This window comes from Acipenser ruthenus, chromosome 1, assembly GCF_902713425.1.
Source record: "Acipenser ruthenus chromosome 1, fAciRut3.2 maternal haplotype, whole genome shotgun sequence".
NCBI classification, from domain to species: domain Eukaryota; kingdom Metazoa; phylum Chordata; class Actinopteri; order Acipenseriformes; family Acipenseridae; genus Acipenser; species Acipenser ruthenus.
The window spans coordinates 54,588,039-54,608,073 of record NC_081189.1 but is presented as its reverse complement, the minus strand read 5'-3'; the positions used below and the strand labels follow the sequence as shown (position 1 = coordinate 54,608,073).

The 20,035-nt window shown below is 40.1% G+C and overlaps 1 protein-coding gene and 1 long non-coding RNA gene across 3 annotated transcripts in view; one reads left to right on the top strand and one right to left on the bottom strand.

Annotated features, from left to right (window-relative positions):
- LOC117420735 (serine-rich coiled-coil domain-containing protein 1-like) overlaps nt 1–20,035 on the top strand; it is a 651,306-nt gene that overhangs the window by 362,415 nt on the left and 268,856 nt on the right. For both annotated transcript variants that reach the window (XM_059026175.1, XM_034034306.3), the window contains exon 7: nt 5,695–5,778. In XM_059026175.1, coding sequence (XP_058882158.1) covers nt 5,695–5,778 — 84 coding nt within the window. The remainder of the gene's footprint in view (nt 1–5,694; nt 5,779–20,035) is intronic.
- LOC131737428 (uncharacterized) lies at nt 9,485–15,126 on the bottom strand. Its single transcript, XR_009329026.1, has 3 exons — nt 15,028–15,126; nt 13,210–13,329; nt 9,485–12,368 (listed from the first exon to the last, which is right to left on the bottom strand). It is a non-coding gene; the product is annotated as an uncharacterized LOC131737428 (long non-coding RNA).

The window sequence follows — 20,035 nt, the reverse complement described above, 5'->3', positions numbered from 1 at the left end:
CACTGGATACCGGTACATCTTAGTCATGGTGGATTATGCTACCAGGTATCCAGAGGCAATTCCTTTACGCACAATGCACTCCCGTACAATAGCTGAGGAATTGGCCAAGATCTTTTCGAGGGTGGGAATCCTCACTGACCAGGGCACTAGTTTTATGTCTGATTGTGTCCAGCAGCTGTGTAAACTGCTCAAAATTCGTTCTATCAAAACTTCAGTTTATCATCCACAGGCGGATGGGTTGGTAGAACGGTTTAATCAGACCCTAAAACAAATGTTGCGCTGCTTTGTAGATCAGGAAAAGAAAAATTGGGTTAAACTCCTTCCGTACCTTCTTTTTGCGGTCCGAGAAGTTCCCCAATCCTCAACAGGGTTTTCCCCGTTTGAGCTATTATATGGTCGCAAACCAAGGGGAATTTTGGATCTAAAAATATAGTGAAATATGTATTGCACTTAAGAGACCGTCTGGAGTTGGTCGGTCAATTGGCTAAAGACAATCTCAGTGCGGCGCAACGCAGACAAGAGAATCACTACAACCAAAAAGCAAGAATTCGGACATTCCGACCAGGAGATAAAGTGTTATTGTTGCTCCTCACAACGGAATCTAAGTTGTTTGCTAAGTGGCAGGGTCCATTTGAGGTAATCAGAGCTATTGGACCGGTTAATTATGAAATCCGACAGCCTGGGCGTCGAAAAGAAACCCAAATTTACCACATTAACCTACTCAAACCCTGGATAGAAAGGGAAGTTCATTTTATTTGCTCAGAGAACATCGAGGAGGACTTTGGACCCTCAGCTGAGCCACTAGAGGCCGCTGAAATTTCAATGGGGGAGCAATTGTCACCTGATCAGCGAGGAGAACTAAGACATCTTATTCAGCAGTTTGGTGATGTGTTTTCTAAGGTGCCTGGTAGAACTCACATAATTAAACATGCAATCCTTACGCCTCCAGGTTCTAAAGTGAGGGTTCGGGCATACCAGGTCCCTGAGAGTCAAAGGGAGGCCGTTCAAAAAGAGGTGGAAAGCATGCTCAGGCTTGGGGTGATTGAACCTTCTTAGAGTGAATGGTGCAGCCCGGTTGTGCCTGTAAAAAAAAAAAACAGATGGTTCCTAAGGCTGTGCATTGATTTCCGAAAGGTGAATGCCATCTCAAAGTTTGATACTTACCCTATGCCACGAGTAGATTAACTCTTGGAGCACCTGGGGCAGGCTAGCTTCATCTCTACTTTAGACCTCACCAAAGGATATTGGCAAATTCCTTTGACGGAAGAGTCTAGGGAGAAAACAGCATTTGTGACACCAAACAGCCTCTTCCAATTTCGCACAATGCCGTTTGGACTACACAGGGCCCCTGCGACTTTTCAGAGACTGATGGATAGGGTGTTACTTCCACATCAAGAATATGCTGCCGCATATATCGACGATGTGGTTGTTTATAGCGCCACCTGGAGGGAGCACCTTGATAGGCTAAGGGCCGTCCTACAGTCTTTGAGAGAAGCGGGGCTCACAGCGAACATGGCAGTGTGCTTTTGGAAAGGACGAGACAAAGTATTTAGGGTTTATAATGGGAAAAGGTAGAGTAAAACAGTTGATCTCCAAAGTCCAGGCTTTGTTGGACACACCGATACCTACTACTAAGTCCCAGGTGAGATCACTGTTGGGCCTGGCAGGATACTACCGCCGATTTGTAAAGAATTATTCCACCATTGCCGCACCCCTCACTGATCTCACCAAAAAGAATGCACCTAACAAGGTCAAGCGTGTCAGAGGGCCTTGAGTCAGGCCCCTGCTCTTATAACACTGAATTTCAGTCAGGAGTTCATCCTCCAAACTGATGCTTCAGAAGTAGGTTTGGGGGTGGTTCTGTCCCAGGAGAGAGATGGTACAGATGGAACATCCTATCTTATATATCAGCCGTAAACTACTGTCTAGGGAAACTAAGTACTCAGTGACAGAAAAAGAGTGCTTGGCAGTAAAATGGGCCTTAGAATCCTTAAGGTACTATCTCCTGGGATGTCGCTTTACTCTTGTCACTGACCACTCCCCTTTACAGTGGCTGAACACAATGAAGGACAAAAACGCCAGAATAACAAAGTGGTACCTGGCGTTGCAACCCTTCTGCTTTGATGTTAAACTATTTTTCTCGGGAGGGTGGGTTTTGTGCTGGCCCTTGGCGACGGCTCTGGAATGTATTAACCATCTACTAATAACAAACAACAACAATTAGTGACAAAACAAACAAACAATCACGATCCGTTATCACAGGTACTCTCACAGGTCCTTCCGGGTTCTATTTTCAAACCAAAGTGAAGGAACAGATTGCGTCTCTCCGTCCCCTTTTATGCCGTCACACATGACCCCTTGGTAAATGACTGCAGCCACCCCTCCAATCCGCGACTGCCACATTGTTTCCCTTCCGGGTCGATGAGTTAATGCACCGTCGTTCCGCCCCCTTTCTAGCTGGCCGACTTCCCTTGAACCCTGGGAAAGAACTGTCAGGCCAACCCGTCCAAGGTACTCTGTTCTCACTATTTAGTGCCCTCACAGGTCGGTAGGGAGATTTACCACCAATAATCACTGTATTTCTGTCACAGGACCCCATGTGTCTTCTGGTTTTCATTCCAAGTGAGCTCTCAATTACTTAACTAAACCTTTAATTGTTTTCAGCTCTTAATCAGCTGGAGATTTCAATTTAGCTATAACAAATAACTTGAACTCTGCAACTTTTTATGAGCTGAGAAAAAAAAAATTATTAGTTCAATTAAGTGTCTTAATTGAGAGCTGAGTTGGAATGAAAACCAGAAGACGGGATGGGAAGCCCTGCCATAGATGTAAGGTAATACCGTAGTTGTAAATTGACCAATGTATTGAGTTTGTCAAACATGGACATATGCTTTTAAATACTAGATTTAATATTTGGTTAGAATTTTATGTGTATCTTGGTTGGTAGCATATGATATGTGTAGGCTTGCTGCTATTCGATATTAATCGGTAAAGCTCGTTAAACGTCGAATTCATTGAAATTTGACTGAAATAAATTTATATACGATAACCGTTGGTAAAACCACTCGCTATTTTTTATTTTCTTACCAAAATTAATCATTTAGAAATCATCTCTAGTTTGTGTAGTTTTTATACTTGCTGTCTGCCCTGTTTCCACTCTGAATGGCTGGAGGTCACTATCAGTCATCTCAGTGGTCCATTAGTACTGTAGTTTCACCCTGTTCTGACAGATCTCGTTGACTGAAGCAGTGCTAGAATACTGTCATTTGCCAGCTACAGCACCTGTCATTCAAAGCGTCTACTTTGAAATTAGCGGGTTAAGGTGTACGTAAGCTTTTGTTTTAGGTATACGGTGACAGTTACTAGTTTGATTTGAAAATGGGGCGCAAGAGAAAAACACTGAATGAATATTGTGCACAATACCCTGACCAACGGCTGAAGTCTAGGTGGCAGCAGGCCCATGACACTGCTTGAAGAATGATAATGAGCTATTTAAGGTAGCCACACTTTACCCAGACTGCTGCATGGACCCATATTTTGGTTAGTCCGGGTGTGCACAAGACTTGATTCTGCGCTCTCATCATCAAAGATAATTTCCATTCATGTATCAAACCACAAAATCCCTATTCTACCACAGACACGCGTCCTTAATCTTTGGTAAAGGACCTCGAATGTTATCACTGTTTAATCACAGTTTAATCACTGTTCCAAATCAATCCGCCGGAAAATACGTAAATACCAGCATTTAATTTTCACTTGATCTGTTTTGTGTTTTGGTGTTTTTATACTGCTTTGATGTCTAAAACGTGCATTTTATTTATAATGCCGAAAGTTCACATTGAAACCATGGCGAGGAATAAATGAATATGTGCATATCTCAAAGTAATGCACAATTTGGCATGACACAGGGAACTTACAGAAATAATTGCTCGATATGACGAGTTACTTGCTGCTCACATAAATAAGGAACCGTATTTACTAGGATGTCAAAAACCATACAGAATGACCTGCTTTCATCCATTTCCTTTACTGTGCTAGAAGTCAATAAAGAAATTAATGAAGCTCCTTTTTTTGCATGGGAGATTGATTAAGTGAATATGGTATGTAATTGTGCCTCTTGTGACTTAGTCACCAGCCACCACTGCTACAGAATGGTCTAGTTACAGTTATTTATTTACGTTTAATAAATGAAGTCGATAGGATGTGCTTGATTTTTGTCTGCCTTTCTCCTGCGTAACAACTGTATTTAGAAAAGATTTTCTGCAAAGTATTGTGACGTGCACGGGGGTGCTATGCAAATTAGTTGCATAGCGCATATGATCGTGGGTAATCTGTAACTGGCATAAAGGGGTAATTAAACGTGTGGGTGGGGGGCTTTTACAAATGTGGGGAGGGACTGGGGTGGGGTATGCTTGTGTAAACATAGGGGACACGGGTGGCGGTGGTTTGGGGGGGGGTGAGGGCTGATGGTCACAGTGAGAGGGGGGATGCTTTCCTGTAGTGACCCCCTCTGCTTTTACTGTGTTCAGGCAGATACCCTTTGGGCTCTGTGTCAATAAACTGCTTGAACTTTCAGTGAGCGTGTCAGTGTACTTTCTTCCTGCTAGTACCAAATGATAGCAGTGTGATTGCTTCCAGGGAGTCCTTGTAAGGGCTGCCCATTAACCCTGTTTTGTTACAGTATGTTAGCAGGGTGTGATTTGATGGGGGCGTGTCCCTGGCTCTGCTTTTTGTATCACAGGCTCTGTTTGCTCCTTCAATTTTCACCCAAGGCAGGGAAAATACATTTTGTACTGACAATGTCTGTCTGCTGGAAAATGTAATTTATACTGATGATATTCAAACATTTTGGATATAGTATGGCAATTCTGTGTACATACAGTACACTGTTACTCCGTTTTTAGTTTGGCAAATATTGTTTGTAGCATTAGAAGCGTATGTTGTTATTGCCTTAACATTTGCATGGTGGGAGATGTTAGCATATCAGTGGTGTATCAACTTGATTAATTTTTACTAGAGGCTTTCCTACTGTTATGTAGTTTGTGGATTTTACACTCCCCCCGCCCCCCCCCCCCCCCCCCGGAAATTTGACAAATTGCACCCTGTGACATGATCTTGAAATGTAAGTTCTATATTAGTGTTGTATACAGTGAATTTTTAAACATATGTTTAAAAATGCATAGTTGTGTATACTAAAGAACAAGGTTTAGTACCATATTTTTCAGTGAGGTGCATATTTCATGTTAGCAAGGCCAACGGGTGGTCAGTGTCACAAAGCATCATGCTGGGGTGTTGGTGGATTGTGTGTGTACAGATTAAGATCAGGAAATTATGACAATGTACACTGAATATTGCTTCTTCCTGTGCTGATGTTGTCTTTCAATGTCTTTAGGGACTCAAAACACCACTAATATTCTCTGTTTCTGACAAACTGAGGATAATTTCTAAGGGTTGATGTTGCTTAGTAACTGTCAAATGTAACTAGTTAGTGTTAAAAAAGAGTGAGTCAAATTGATCTCTGATGAGTAGCCTTAGAAAACCAAATGCACAGGTAGCTTCAGTGCTCTCTTTTCATTGTGTGTTCTAATGCATGATGGAAGAAAATTGCTCCTTTGAAGGTCTAGCTGGAAGATATCCGTGTATTATTCCATCACCTCTGATGTTTTTTTTTTTCTCCTCCTGGTTGATTTTTAGGATATAACGAAAGATGAATGCTCCCTGCTCATGCTACAGCTAAAAGAAAAAGACGAATTGATCTTGACGCTTCAGGATGAGCTGGTAAGAAACGAGAGGGGGAAATAACCTTGTACAGTACAACATAAGTGAACATACATTTTCATGACACACCTTGCCCTTTAAATGAAAAAGAAATATGGAAAAAAAAGCATTTACAAAAACTAAAATGTTTCCATGTTTCCATGTGGATAAAAGAAAAGTCTCTTTTAACTGCCAGCCCAGACTACAACCCTGCCCCTTTACCCTCTTGCAGGGTTTCAAACAACTGATTCTTAACAGTTCCTAGTTTTTAAAGACCAGACACATCTGAAACCAAAATTATCATGATTACTACTATGAGTGTATGTCTTGAGCTTGAGTTTATAATGATAAAGAAGCTAAGGAAAGTAACAATATACAAGTGTTTCCTTACTATGTGAAGCAAAGGAAATAAGTCTAATGAAGAAGATAAGATAAGATAAGAACCAGGTCAAGTGTTAAGGTATTTGTCCAAAATTCTTTTTTAAGCCTTTTCTACAGTACAGTATTTGACACATTACTGTAATCAGGTGATAACAAGGTAATGTTTTCGAAGTATTTGAAAGGCTGCTGGTGGTCCAGCTTATTGTAAAAAGTTGATCCTGTTGTTGGTTCACATCTCAAAATAGACAATAAGAATTTGCACCAAATGTTTATCTTTGTTGCTTAAATGTTTTCTTTCAGTGGGGGAAAATGAAAACTATAGTGACACATATCCTGTATTATTTATGTAGGTTTAATAGAGCCTATCCATAGAACCTCCAGGTGGCGCATTTTCTTTAAAACTTTAAACAAAATACCCTGGCTGGACACCAGGTGGTGTCATTTTATTTATGTAACACTATATCATGTTTTAAACAGTAAGTAAAGCTAATGCTTTTATATAGTACACCTAAATATAAGACTTATTTTGGCAAGGAAACAGAATTAATATTATCATGACCAAGATTGTTTTTTTTCTAAGAACCTGTCGGAAAATAAAAACATAATTTTTTTAAGGACAGTATGTTAGATTGTTATAATGCCTCCTATCCTGATGTCAGTGTTGTACTATATAACAATATGTAAGCTTTCTACAGTAAAGAAAATGATTTTATTAGTACTATGACTTAGGTTTGCCTAAAATAGCTCAGCTTATAGTTTTCCAAGTTCAAATTTCATGCTATGGCTTCATCTCTGTATTTGTACACAACACTCAGCCTAACTACGCATCCAGTATAAGTATGTTATGTTCTCATTTTGCTGAACTTCTCAATTATAAAATAGCCAACATTAAAAGAAAAAAAAGTTGGTATATTTACTATCATCGCATCGATTTTGTGGCATCGGCTGATGAGCCCGCCCCCTTGAGTTTGTCACCAGGGTCCAGATGGTCTCTGTCAAGATGCTGTTCCTCCCCTTGGATGAGGGCCCGGTGTGCATCAAGAGTCAGGTGAACACCTTCCGTCTACAGACCCTGCAGAGATACCTGTATGCAAACCCGGCCCCTCAATGGTGTGTGCTAGCCTCTCTCCTGTTACGCCAGATACACAACATGGACTACGACTGGCAGCTGTTCTGCACTGATGTCAGAAGGATCAGTTTCTCTGAGCTGCCAGTCTTCTACCAGGAACTGTAAAAAACCTGGATCATGATATTTCCGTGAGCCGAGATTCTGTTATGACTAAGTGGGAAGCATTCCTTCTGATGCACAACCCCTATATAGTGCACACCCAGAGTCTGGGATCTCCTGGATTACAAGCACTCTGAGAGCTTGGAGTGGGGAGTGAGGCTGGCTCTCTGGTCCTAAGGACCCCCTTGAGATACCTGACAGAGTCTGGGTACAAGACTGCGTTGCATTCCTGAATCACACGACGCGGCACTTCTTGCAGTGAGCGTCTCGGGAGCTAAACACTCTGAGTGCTTGTGATGCAGGAGATCCCAGACTCTGGTCACTCTGGCCGACACTATCTGCTGTTGCACCGTGGGGGATTCCAACACTTGCTCATCCAACCAAAGGCGCGGGACCCTCCTCAGCCTCCCCTCGAGAACAACCTGAGCAGGTTCTCGGAATTCTCCTTGAGCCCTTTCCGTTCTGTATCGAGGAGATCCCTGCACTCGATGATGCTCCATACTATACATTTTCTCCCTCCTGCGTCACTTCAACGACTCAGACACTACCTGCCCTTTCTGTGGTCACTCCGAGACGGTGTGTCACATTTACTTTCTTTGTGCCATACTGCAGCCCTTCTTCCTCCTCCTGAAGAATCTGCTGCAGTTTGAGCACCCTGTTCATGGCTCTACCAAGGCAAGAGACAGTCTGGTAAATCTGCTCCTGGGTCTTGGTAAACTTGCCATTTACAAGGCCAGGCAGTGCAAAATTGCCAGGTCTATTTGACTGCGGAGCCATGTTCAGGGCCCTAGTCCCATCCCAGGTTCTTTTAGAGCATGCCAATGCAGAGTCCATCATGGCCTTTGTCGCCCAGTGGGCTCTAAGTGGAGTGCTCTGGACCATCCTCTTCGGTTAATTGTTACAAATAAATATATAATTTACAGGCATTTTAACCTGGTTTTATTTTAAATTAGTTAATCCGTCCTTGTTAGCACCATTATTTGACACATTTTAATATTGTATTATCACTTTTATATTATGTTGTATCTAAATATAGGGGTGTTATGCATCATAAACTGTTAATGCTACAAAATTCATTAGAAACAAAAAAGCGATTTTCGAGTCCTTTTATTACTGATTTTGAAATACACATATGGTCAGGAACAGTGGCGTAACTTTAGTTTAAAAAGTGTGTGTGTGCTATATGGATGCTGTGTGGTCCAGTGGTTAAAGAAAAGGGCTTGTAACCAGGAGGTCCCCGGTTCAAATCCCACCTCAGCCACTGACTCATTGTGTGACCCTGAGCAAGTCCCTTAACCTCCTTGTGCTCCGTCTTTTGGGTGAGACGTAGTTGTAAGTGACTCTGCAGCTGATGCACAGTTCACACACCCTAGTCTCTGTAAGTCGCCTTGGATAAAGGCGTCTGCTAAATAAACTAATAATGCTAAATAAACTAATAATAATTAAAAATAGGTGATTGAGATTGGTGCCTTTGTGGTCATGGACTCCGGAATCATGCATTACATTAAATATAAGTATGCAGTACTTGCCTGAAGGCATGTGTTGCATATTTCTTAGAGCTAGATGAAATATAAAACTTTATATTTAAAATGTGACATTGCAAAAGAACATACTCATACGCTACACTACATGAAAAATGAATGCTTTACTGTATTACTGTAGTTTGTGTGCTTTTATTGCAGAGTTTGTGTAAGGGTTAACTCCAGTGGTATTGCACTCCCAATGTTTCTTTTTCTGAGAAATATTTTTGCCTAGGTTAATTTGCCTTTCCAGTTTATCAGTATGTTCCACTGGATTTACCTGCCACAAATATTGCAAACTTACTGCACATTTTTTCTCTCTACACTTGTGCGATCTCTAAAAAGGATGCCATCCTCTAGAACAGCTGTTATTATCTATGTAAAACTAACTGTGTGTGTAAGAATTAACTGACCCATTACAAATAACGTAGTCCCTCTAATTGTGAAAGAGTGTGCACATCTTTTATAATTCAGGTATAATGACAACACAGGAAAAGGTTATGTTGCAATGTTTTGTAATTTAATTTATATATAAATAATCAACTTCTCTTAGCATGTTTTCTCAACATTGTTGGTTCTTAAAGTATTAAAGTAAAATATTTAAATGAGGGAAAATGTTTCCCTTGTCTGTGATACCAAAAGTAAGAGCAGCGTGATGGGAGCTTGGTATTCAATGGAAGAAAAGTAGTCAGAAAACCAATTGTTTAATATATAGTCCATGCATTCTTAGCTGTTCTCTTGTGATGTAGTATTAAACAAAAGATAATATGCCACTGATATGCAACACATGTAAGTGCACTGAGATGAATAGAGGGCAACCCATCATGTAAAACCACAGCATCTTGATCTAGTATGTATTTTGTTATAATAAAAATTAAACTGAATACATTGCAATTTTAATAGTGGCATTATTCCTTTTGATGTCCGCAAACCTTTTAAGTCACAATATCAATTTATCCTGAAAATAATCTCAGGCTTTGTTCTATCAAACATTATTACTTGTACTGTTTCACATCTGGGGCTTTATTAGAGACAGAGAGATGATTAACATTAAATAGACATTTATAAGTACTTTAAAATCAGCTTTTTATTCACTCATATTAAAGGAAACAGTAGTAAGGAAATAGATTATGTATACTTAAACATTATTAAAAAGTCTGACACTTTAACTATGAGAATGAATTGCCTGGCTTTCAGAAGACAGCTTATCTCTGCATTGAAGCAGGCACTGCCAGACAGATGTAGTGCATGAAAGTGACATTATCCCATGATACACAAGGGATTAGCTTCCCATTCCTGGACCACACCTTGTTGAAAAGATACAAAGCAAGATAGAATCTTTAATATTCTCCAATGCTTTGCATAATTCACAAAACATTGTCATATTATTGTGGAGCTATTAGGGCTCCCGAGTGGCGCATCCAGTAAAGGCGCTCCACGTGGAGTGCAGGATGTGCCCTATAGTCTGGACGTCGCGAGTTCGAGTCCAGGCTATTCCTTTACCGCCCGAGGACGGGAGCTTCCAGGGGGCGGCGTTCAATTGGCCGAGCACTGCCCGGGGGGATGGAGGGTTAGGTCGGCCAGGGTGTCCTCGGCTCACCGCGCACCAGTGACCCCTGTAGTCTGGCCGGGCGCCTGCGGGCTTGCCTGTAAGCTGCCTGAGAGCTGCGTTGTCCTCCGACGCTGTAGCTTTTTGTGGCTGCATGGTGAGTCCGCAGTCAAAAAAAGCAGAAGGCTGTTGGCTGTAGGTCAACATGAGCATGATCGTTATTCTTTTGCATACAATCCGTGCAAAACAATATAGGAGGTTGTAGACAATACACACAGCAGTATGCTAATCCAAACTATGTTTTCTCTGTAAAATATTTTGGTAATTCAATTTTTAGATTAAGAGGCACAGTCAGCATTACATAATTCCACTGCACATGAATGCAGTAAAAAATGCTGGGTGATCTTGACCTTGACCTAGACCTTCCATACAATATGATTGCCTGGCTGCAATCTTATAGTAAAGGGCTCGTCAATAGGTGGCCCGTGAGTGTCCGTACATTTTGAACGGACGGCCAAGTCATATGCCAATCTTTGTTTTGCTTGCATTCAAATTGGAGATGCTGTTCATTTTTGAGGCAACACAGTTCTAAGAGAGTGTGGTTTGTGTCAGACGAAGAAAATGCTGATTTTAATAATATTTATAATTAGGAGTGTGCTGAATCCGAGTAATTGTCTTTAGGAATTATTTGTCGGCAGGTATGTGTAATTAGGTATGTGTAATTATATTTGTGTAGAAGCGCTGTAAGTTAAACAAGATGTACTACAAAAGTGTTTGCAGCTTATAATGAAGTGAAACTGCTGTAGTGTGCTGGCTTACCTATGTTTTTTTTGCAAATCAACCATTACCATAAAAATCGCTTTATAGGTCGCACTGGCGTAAAAGTCGCTTCCCCCTTTTTGAGACTTCAGTTTTAGGAAAACACCTTTTTTGTGTTTTAAAACATGCTCAACACCAATAAATAAAGAAAGATTCACAGGTTTAGTTTTGAAATAACCCTTGTTTGCAATGTTATTTCATAATAGTTTTACAGTGTTTTTCACTTTTAGTTAAACTGCTAGAAACTATTCAGTTTTTCAAAATTTCTAAAATTTAAAAAGTTATAATTAACAGCATAAATCAAGTTATACATCCCACATCACATCTGTATTAACCTACTGATATTTTATTTATCAAGTACCCAAACAAGTTCAAGTATCAAAGCACTGAGGTACCGAGGCTATGGAGCACCAGGGACCCGAGGGTCTCGAGGGTACTGGGGCACAAAGCTTAAAGGCCTCGAAGCATTGAAGCGCTGTGTATAGTCCTCCAGGCACCGAGGGTGTCGAAGCACTGAGGTACCGAGGCTATGGGGTGCCAGGGCACCGAGGGCACCGATGCACAGGGCTTGGAAGCTTCGAAGGCGTCGAAGCGCAGAGGCGTGGAGCGCTCGAGACACCGAGGCTCTGGAGTAGGTTGGCACAGTGGCACCGAGGGCGCAGATGCACAGGGCTCAAAAAGCCTTCGAGGCGTTGAAGCACTGAGGCGTATAGTCCTTGAGGCACCGAGGATGCTGAAGTACAGAGGCACCGAGGCTATGCACAAAGCCACCAATGTCTGGGAGCACTTGAACACCGAGGGCGCCGAGGCACGAGACGTCAAGGCTTTAGTGCACCGAGAGTGCTGAAGCACCGAGGCTGTTAGGCACCGAGGACCCGAGGGTACCGCGGGTGTCGAGGCCTAGACACAGGGGCGCCGAAGCACCGAGCACCAATTACTGAGGGGAAAGCACCAAGGTACTGGGCTGCGTGTCTGTGTCTGGGCTGCTTGCAGTCACACAACCAGGAACAGCGCTAAGCTTACAGCAGAGTGGAGCAATCCTCAGATGGTCCGGTCTGGATTGCGTGCAATACACAACTGGTGCAGCGCGTAGCTTAAAGCAGGGTGGCACAGCCTACAGACGGGAGAAAAAGACAGGAGAGAGAGTGAGAGAGACTCTTTTTTTAATGAATTATTATTATTATTATTATTATTATTATTATTATTATTATTATTATTATTATTATTATTATTATTTTTGGACCTTGTGGCAAAGTGGTTGATTGTGTACAGGTGCAGGAGTGATGCAGTGCGCAATGAACAGACAGAGAATTGTAATCCAGTTGGAAAGGGGTTTTATTAATTATAATCCTGGTCTGGTGACGAAACAATAACTCCAGGCAATACTCAACAATGTGTACTGCACTAGAAGTAAATAAACGTGTAGCAATTCCAAATAATAAACACACGTATCTTCCCCACAATGTACAAACACGGTCACCAGTCCTGGGTGCGTTCTGTAGTGCTTGTGGTGGGTGATACAAGTTTATTTGTGACAAAAGTGAAGTGCTGTTCCGGGTTTTGTGCTGGCCCTTGGCGACAGCTCCGGAACGTGTTAGCCATCTAATAATAACAAATAAACAATTATAGACAAACAAAACACTCACGGTACTTTTATCACTGGGTCTCTCACAGGTCCTTACAGGTTTAATAACAAAAACCAAAGCGAAGGACCAGATTGCATCTCTCCGCCCCCTTTAATGCCGTCACACATGACCCATTTAGTAAACGAGTGCAGCCACCCCTCCAATCTGCGACTGCCACGTCGTATCCCTTCCGGGTCAATGCGTTAATGCAACGGAGTTCCGCCCCCTTCCTAGCTGGCCGAACTATCAGGCCAGCCCGTCCAGGGAACTCTTAAAAGAGTCAATCACACAACTGGAGAAGGTTAGTTTATACATACCTTGTTTACTCACCTGAAGTGAAAGACAAGAGACTGAAGTCTCTGTGCATTATTACCTTGGGAGGCGGGACTGAGAACATCACTCCATGGAGGGGCCTATCGGCAGCGTTGATATAAAATGCTCAGTAAATACCTGACAAGCAGACACAAAAACTATGATAACAATTCTACAAAGCTGTTAATTGCCAAGACTTCAATACTGTATGGGAATTTTTTTAATTAATTGACAAATTGATGAACTAATTGATTAATTGATGGCCAAATTGATCTATAACTTTATGCACGAACTGACAAATTCATTTATGAATTGACTAATTAATTGATAAATAATTTTGGCACAAATGGTGCTCCATAGTATATTGTAGCGCTGACAAGTGCTGGTATTGTGTTATACACGAGAGAGACAGCAGACATTTGGAAGGCCATCCGGGTCAAAAACGCGTTATTCAGTACACGTTTCAAATATTTAGTACACATATTGATTTGGACCAATCAGAATACATAAAATACTAATAATAAAATAAAATAATACTTTGCAGATACCAAAATTTGCATTAGGCGATACTGGTGCTGGTGCTGTGGTACTGTAGTAGGCATCATTCTTGTTGTTTCAATGAAAATCAATAGCAAATGTATCAAATAGTCAATTTATTTTCATAATTGTCTTTAGAAGTTCCTCTCTGGTGTCACTTTATAGCAGATAAAAACCTGAGCAGTGTTTGTCCACTATTTAAGAATTAGAGAAGATCAAGGACAAAATGGGCCGTTTTCTTATTTTCTTTAAATAATCTGACAAAAACAAGCCTGTAAATTGTATTTAACTCTTTATTTTGAATGCTTGGTCTTGAGACCTTTATTAAAGAGATGAATTGCTAACATTGTATCACATCATCATTATAATTAATTCAACCCCAATTAAAATGTTATAATTTAGACTCATTAATATTCATGCAGAAACTTGGGAAGTTTTACAATTGTGCCCTAGTCAAATAAGAATTACTAATTAAACATTTTAAATTTTTTAAATGTTATGAAATATGCTTCTTAAATAGATTCTTCCTAATGCATATTAACTCAGCAGTGTCTCACTGTCCCGCAAAACCAACAATACTTGTTAATAACAATATGGTACACTGCATACAGTACCACTGCACATGTACATCATGATCCCTAGTGTTTCAGTTTCTTCTGACTCACCAGAAGCTAAGCAGCTACAATAGCATTTACAATTACTGTTATCTTGTTTAAACATTTGGTAGTGTAAGGGGAATTATACAGTATTAGCATTGCAGAGGGTTTTGTCACGTTTTCACTTTTCACGTTCTCTTTTATTATGTTATTTGCTCTGCACACACTCTTAACTCAGGGGAGACGTTAAGGAGGACAGAGATGTTTAAAACTCCTAGTGGTTTATGTTCGAGCACTGGACGAGCGGTGTGTCCTTAAAACCTTTTATTTAATCAAGAAAATCACTCAGACTCATTTATTCGAAGTTTTACGAATCAGAGCAACATCAGCGCTCCTTCGTTTTATTAAAATGCCTTTAATATTGGTTTAGTAGTTTGCGCATACCACTAAAACCCCAAAACATGTAACAATAATTAGCAATCCTAAGTTTATTACAAGCTCAGCATTTAATACTTCAATAACATAATACAATTATATGTATTCAGTGCAGCCCTCAGGCTGGCTAAGCACAAAGCCTACAAGCACCCACTGCTATGTTTTAGCACATTCAATATAACACTCTCAATACTAAAACATAGTTTCAAAACCTCATAGCAATATAACCAATACATGCAAGATACAATATTACCATTAATATGCTTACCTCCTACTATAAGGAAGAGTGGCGTGAACAAAAGAGAAGGACTGTCCTGTGGAGATCTGCAAAGGATGGACCACGTGGCTCTGCAAAGCTTAGTCTTGGTTGTGGTGCTTTTAGTGTGATCAGCCCAGGGTTTTTATACAATTTTTGTCCCATTGAAAGCAATGGGAGGCCCCAATTAGTTCCAATCATCAATCCTCATGGACAGTCCTTATCTCTTAGCGAACAGTAATCTATAAGGAATTCAACCAACTCTTCAGACCCACTTGGAGTCATATGCCAATAAATCAACACTGGCCCATGATCTCATCCACTCATCCTTGGCCCCCTCCTTTATCTAAAAAATTTAGGTAAAGCAGAGTTCACAAAATCCTTGCTATTTTGATTCACTACTTAATATGTGTGCATTATAAAAAGAAGTGGTGTTTTGAATGTATGCAACACCAACAGTTTATATCATAATATAGCAGTTATAGTTATAATGGTTATAATTGATTACATGAACTTGGCTTTCAAAAATATATTCCTTCATGTCATCTCACTCAAATTAGTTTCCTTCTTTCCTTACTGGTGTATGTTCAGCCGGTATTATAGGGAACTTTTATTCTATATCTTTTTTTAGTATAGAATTTTCTCCTTATGAAAAACCCAACTATTTTACTGAGCTGTGAAGTTGTAATGTCTTTTTTCTCCTATGGGCCCCAATTGCCTGAACTCAATTGAAATCCAGATGACCCTGTATGTTTCAGCTATATTCATACTGGCTAAATCCAGTTTGTTAAAGACACCTCTTCCCTTGCCAAGTTTGGTAGTGATGGATGTTTCTATAAATCTCCTTACACCTATGTCTCGCATGCCTCCTTTGCCCTTTGACTAGCTATTTTAGGTGTTAAGACCATCCATTCTAACTCCCTATTTTTGCAGTCCGGCCCCTGATACTATAAGCCTTCTGATAAGAAAATTCCGGCTTCTTCCCACCAAAGAGGCCTTCCAGCAGCTAATACTAATCTTTCCAAGGGCAGGCTGATAGAGAGTTCAAGAAGACAGGTCACATAGAGTTTATTCTTCTAAAACCTATCTCCTGCTTTTATTCTTCATTATTTATTCAATCCTTTTATTTTGTATGTTTACCACAACTTCTCTTTATGCTGCGTCTTTTAACTTCAGAGTCAAACTAGTACCTTACTTCTTATAGCGTATGGCTGCTAACCTTATTACTTTCTGCTAGCAGCAGCATAGCAGCAATGTTACCAATAGGATTTTATTCAATTTTTCTGTTCTCTATTTGTGGTGTATCTTCTGAAATGCTTATTTTTCTTAAGTTAGAGTCTGCTTTTTACTCTAGGTTGTTCTTACTCACCCACTTATTTTAAAGCTAAATTGCAAGCAGAAACCGACTCAAAGTGAGATCCTTTAGTCCCTTTCTGTCTTTCTCTTTTCCTTAAGAATACTCCTAACTCCTTTGTCCTTTATATTCAGAAAGTATAATTCTAAATGTAAGCACACAGCAATTCTTTTCATTGAATTAGGACTCAGTTTTTAACTATGCTTATCTTGATAGAAAACAGCTTCAGGTATGCTATCATATTAAGCAAAGTGAATCATATGATCCTATACATAAAAATTGTTCATAGTACACTATTATTTAAACTAACAATAATTACCACTACCTATGATTACATGTTACCACAACAATCTATACCATTTAGAACAAGCATGTTAACATGTATTAGTAGTATAGCATTATTCTGTTATTCCAGCTAAAAAAGTTTTAGCAGAAATTCCAGCACCCAATTCTGGAGCTGTGCCCACCTTGATAAGGTTTAAGGCTGACTGGGTTAAAGTGTCAGGCTGTCCCCGCTCCAGTTAAAGGGTCATACAGAGAGAGCATTCTTACAGCAATGGTTACAAACTAAAAACTATTAAACATTACAAATACAAACTAAAAACTATTAAACATTACAAATGATTATAGCACATGCATTTCATTAATATATTTAAATCATCCAATCCATGTCCAAGGCTTCAGCTCATTCCCAGCAGGACTCCATTTCTGTTCTGGGTTCATCCCGAGTTGGTTCAGCGAAAACAACAACAGGTCCCTTTATCCAGCGTTTGGCATCACAGGTGTGGGTCGCCATGGTCTTGACTTTATACCTACAAGATACTTGTACACGCTTAATAGGGACACCTTCCTCACATTCTAATTTGCCTAGATGTGCCCATTTTACCAGGTGGCCGCTCTCACAATCCATACACTCAACTCTTTTTACATCCCTGGGATTTACATTCAAATGAGAGAAAGAAAGTCCCTCGGAATCATCACATTCAAACAAAATTCGACAATGTTTTACTAAATGACTGCAGGCTGGACATGGCTTGGGCCCAGTCCGGGGTGATTCACCTCTGCATCTGTCACAATCACACACAACAAGAGAATCACTTCTCATTTCATGAACCAGGGCTAACTCTGTGCCTCTCACAAGCATTCTGGACCTGTACATGTTTCTGTCATGCATCTCCTTCTGTTCGCACAGAGACACCTTAGGGGGTATGCCATCCATCCAGAACACAGTGGGGGGCCAGAACTCACTGTTGTTCATGTCAGCAGGCACCCAGCATTTGTTTTCCTCCACATCATCAGTGGACAAACTTAATACAACTGAATCTGACTCAATCGAGGAACCGTGAACTCTAGCCACTGAGACCCTCCATGCGAAGGGATCCAATGTCTTACTACATATAACAGTTGGTTCGGGGTCACCTGTGACAGTTTATTGTTTGTTTACAGGGTTTTCATTACCTCAGCAGACAAGCACTAATAAATAGCAAGTCTACTGTCTCAGAGCCGCAATCCCATCCAGGGTACTGAAACTTTTAGAGCTTCAGGGCTTGGATTAAAGTTCCAAATTCCAAATCCCAGTTAACAAGTCAGGCACTTCACCAATTTTGAAATGGTAAAAACAAACCTGGGCAAACACTAAAGAATGCTAAACCCAAGCTTTCAAAACAATGATATTTTTGTCAAATATGTGGGTATTTGAACAGATTAAAAATGTTATGTGGCATAAATTACATTTTATTTGTATATATAACCCATCAGAAAAAGATGGTTGTTATTGGCTACATTTACAATGAAATAGAGGTAGCATGCTATTATTCCTGAAAAAAATCGACTGACCATGTCCTTTGTAGGGTCCTCATTTTAAAAATGGGGACCCTGATACTCTGATTGTGTCTGGTTGTCTGTCCGTCCATCTGTCTGCCACGCTATACCTGGTGAACACGATCTGCCTTAATTTTGCACCAATCTTCACCAAACTTTTATCATACACTCCTAGCCTCCTATAAACATTTTGGATTGCATTTGCAATTTATATGAATATTTGCATCCTGTACATGCACTCATTCACTTTCTTGCAGAGCATGTGAGCGGAGTGGAGCGCTCATAAACGCCACTCCTCACTCTCTTCCTCTTTGAAACCGCTCGCCCCAAAGCTTTTATTTACCCTGTCCACTCTGCTCCGGTGCTTCTAATTCTGCAGCCAGCTCCACTCACGCTCCGCTCCACTGCTAGTGTAAATCGCTTCCAAAATGCAGAGATGTGCAAAGCGGTTCCTTTGAAATCGGGTAGCCGGTTCCAGCTTTGGTACCGACGAACCAGATTCATATATCAGGGATCTGGTTCCAGTGAGTACTATTATGTTTTTAGTAAAACTGATTATTAAAACATTAATTTCTGTCAAAAATACATTTGATAACTATAATTGACACTGAAAAAAAAGGTCTGCAAAATATTTATTACAGCAATAACAGGGTTTTTAAAGGTTTTATATTATTTTTTTTATTATATTTATTTCCCTGGAGAATAATTCAATTTCACTTTTACATAAAGTGATGAAACGCTTTGGGTAAAGTGAATCTTCTGCACCTCGATGGGATCATTCACAAGACAACCCCAAGCCAAACACGACACGATTTCAGCTATCTAAAAAAGTAATTTAACCCCAAGCTGATGGGATCGTATTTCGGCTTGGGATCCTATCATACAGTGACCCTTTTGCACATACCCTGTGGTTAAAGTTTTTTTAATTGTATAAGCTTTGTGAAATTTGTAATTAACATGGTTCATATACAAGCACACAATGGCTTTCGCTGTTGTAATAAAACTCTTACTGTGCAAATTGGATATTATGGATTATTTTGTTGACTTTAATTATACAGAGCGATTTCATAGATTGCACAATATTGTCAGAGCATCACAAAAGCTGCATCGTTTACGGATCATATCTTATATGTACAGTGTCAAATATTTTTCCTTTGCAAAACATCTTTTGGAGCGGGAGCGGTGCCAGAGGCTTTTCATGCTCGTGCTCCGCTCAGGCACTTTACCCATCACTCCACGCTCCTAACAACATGGTTCCGCTCGCGCTCCGCTCCGCTCACATGCTCTGCTTTTTTACTAAGCAGCGCAAAAGCATTACATCATCACTTTATGATGTATCCGCCTAATGCATAGGCACAAAACTTACTGACAAGTTCAAAAACATATCTTCTTTGCTTTACTGAACATTTCTTTCCAAAACCATACACAGCTGCATTGGTGTTTGTTGTATTAATTCAAATTTAAAAGAAAAGTATTAAACTGTGCCTCTTCATCAATTAAAAAGCATAAATAAATAAATAAATAAATAAATAAATAACTAAATAGTGCACCATTTAATAACCAGTAAACAACACATTTTAGTGTTGCATACGGTGCAGTACAATTGCATTACATGTTTTGTCTCCAGTCACGTACGGCTCTCCCACCAGCGAGCAGCAGCCAAATGGAAATAAAAAATAATGGGAATATCTATGTTGTGTATAATTTGTAAACTTAATTTAAAAATTATGCATTTTGTCATGCAGAATGTACATTTATTTAGATAACTTCACATATACAATGCTGATTTATGATTATCTGGCGTGTGGGTAAAAATCGGTCGGCACAGATTTAAAAAAAAAAATA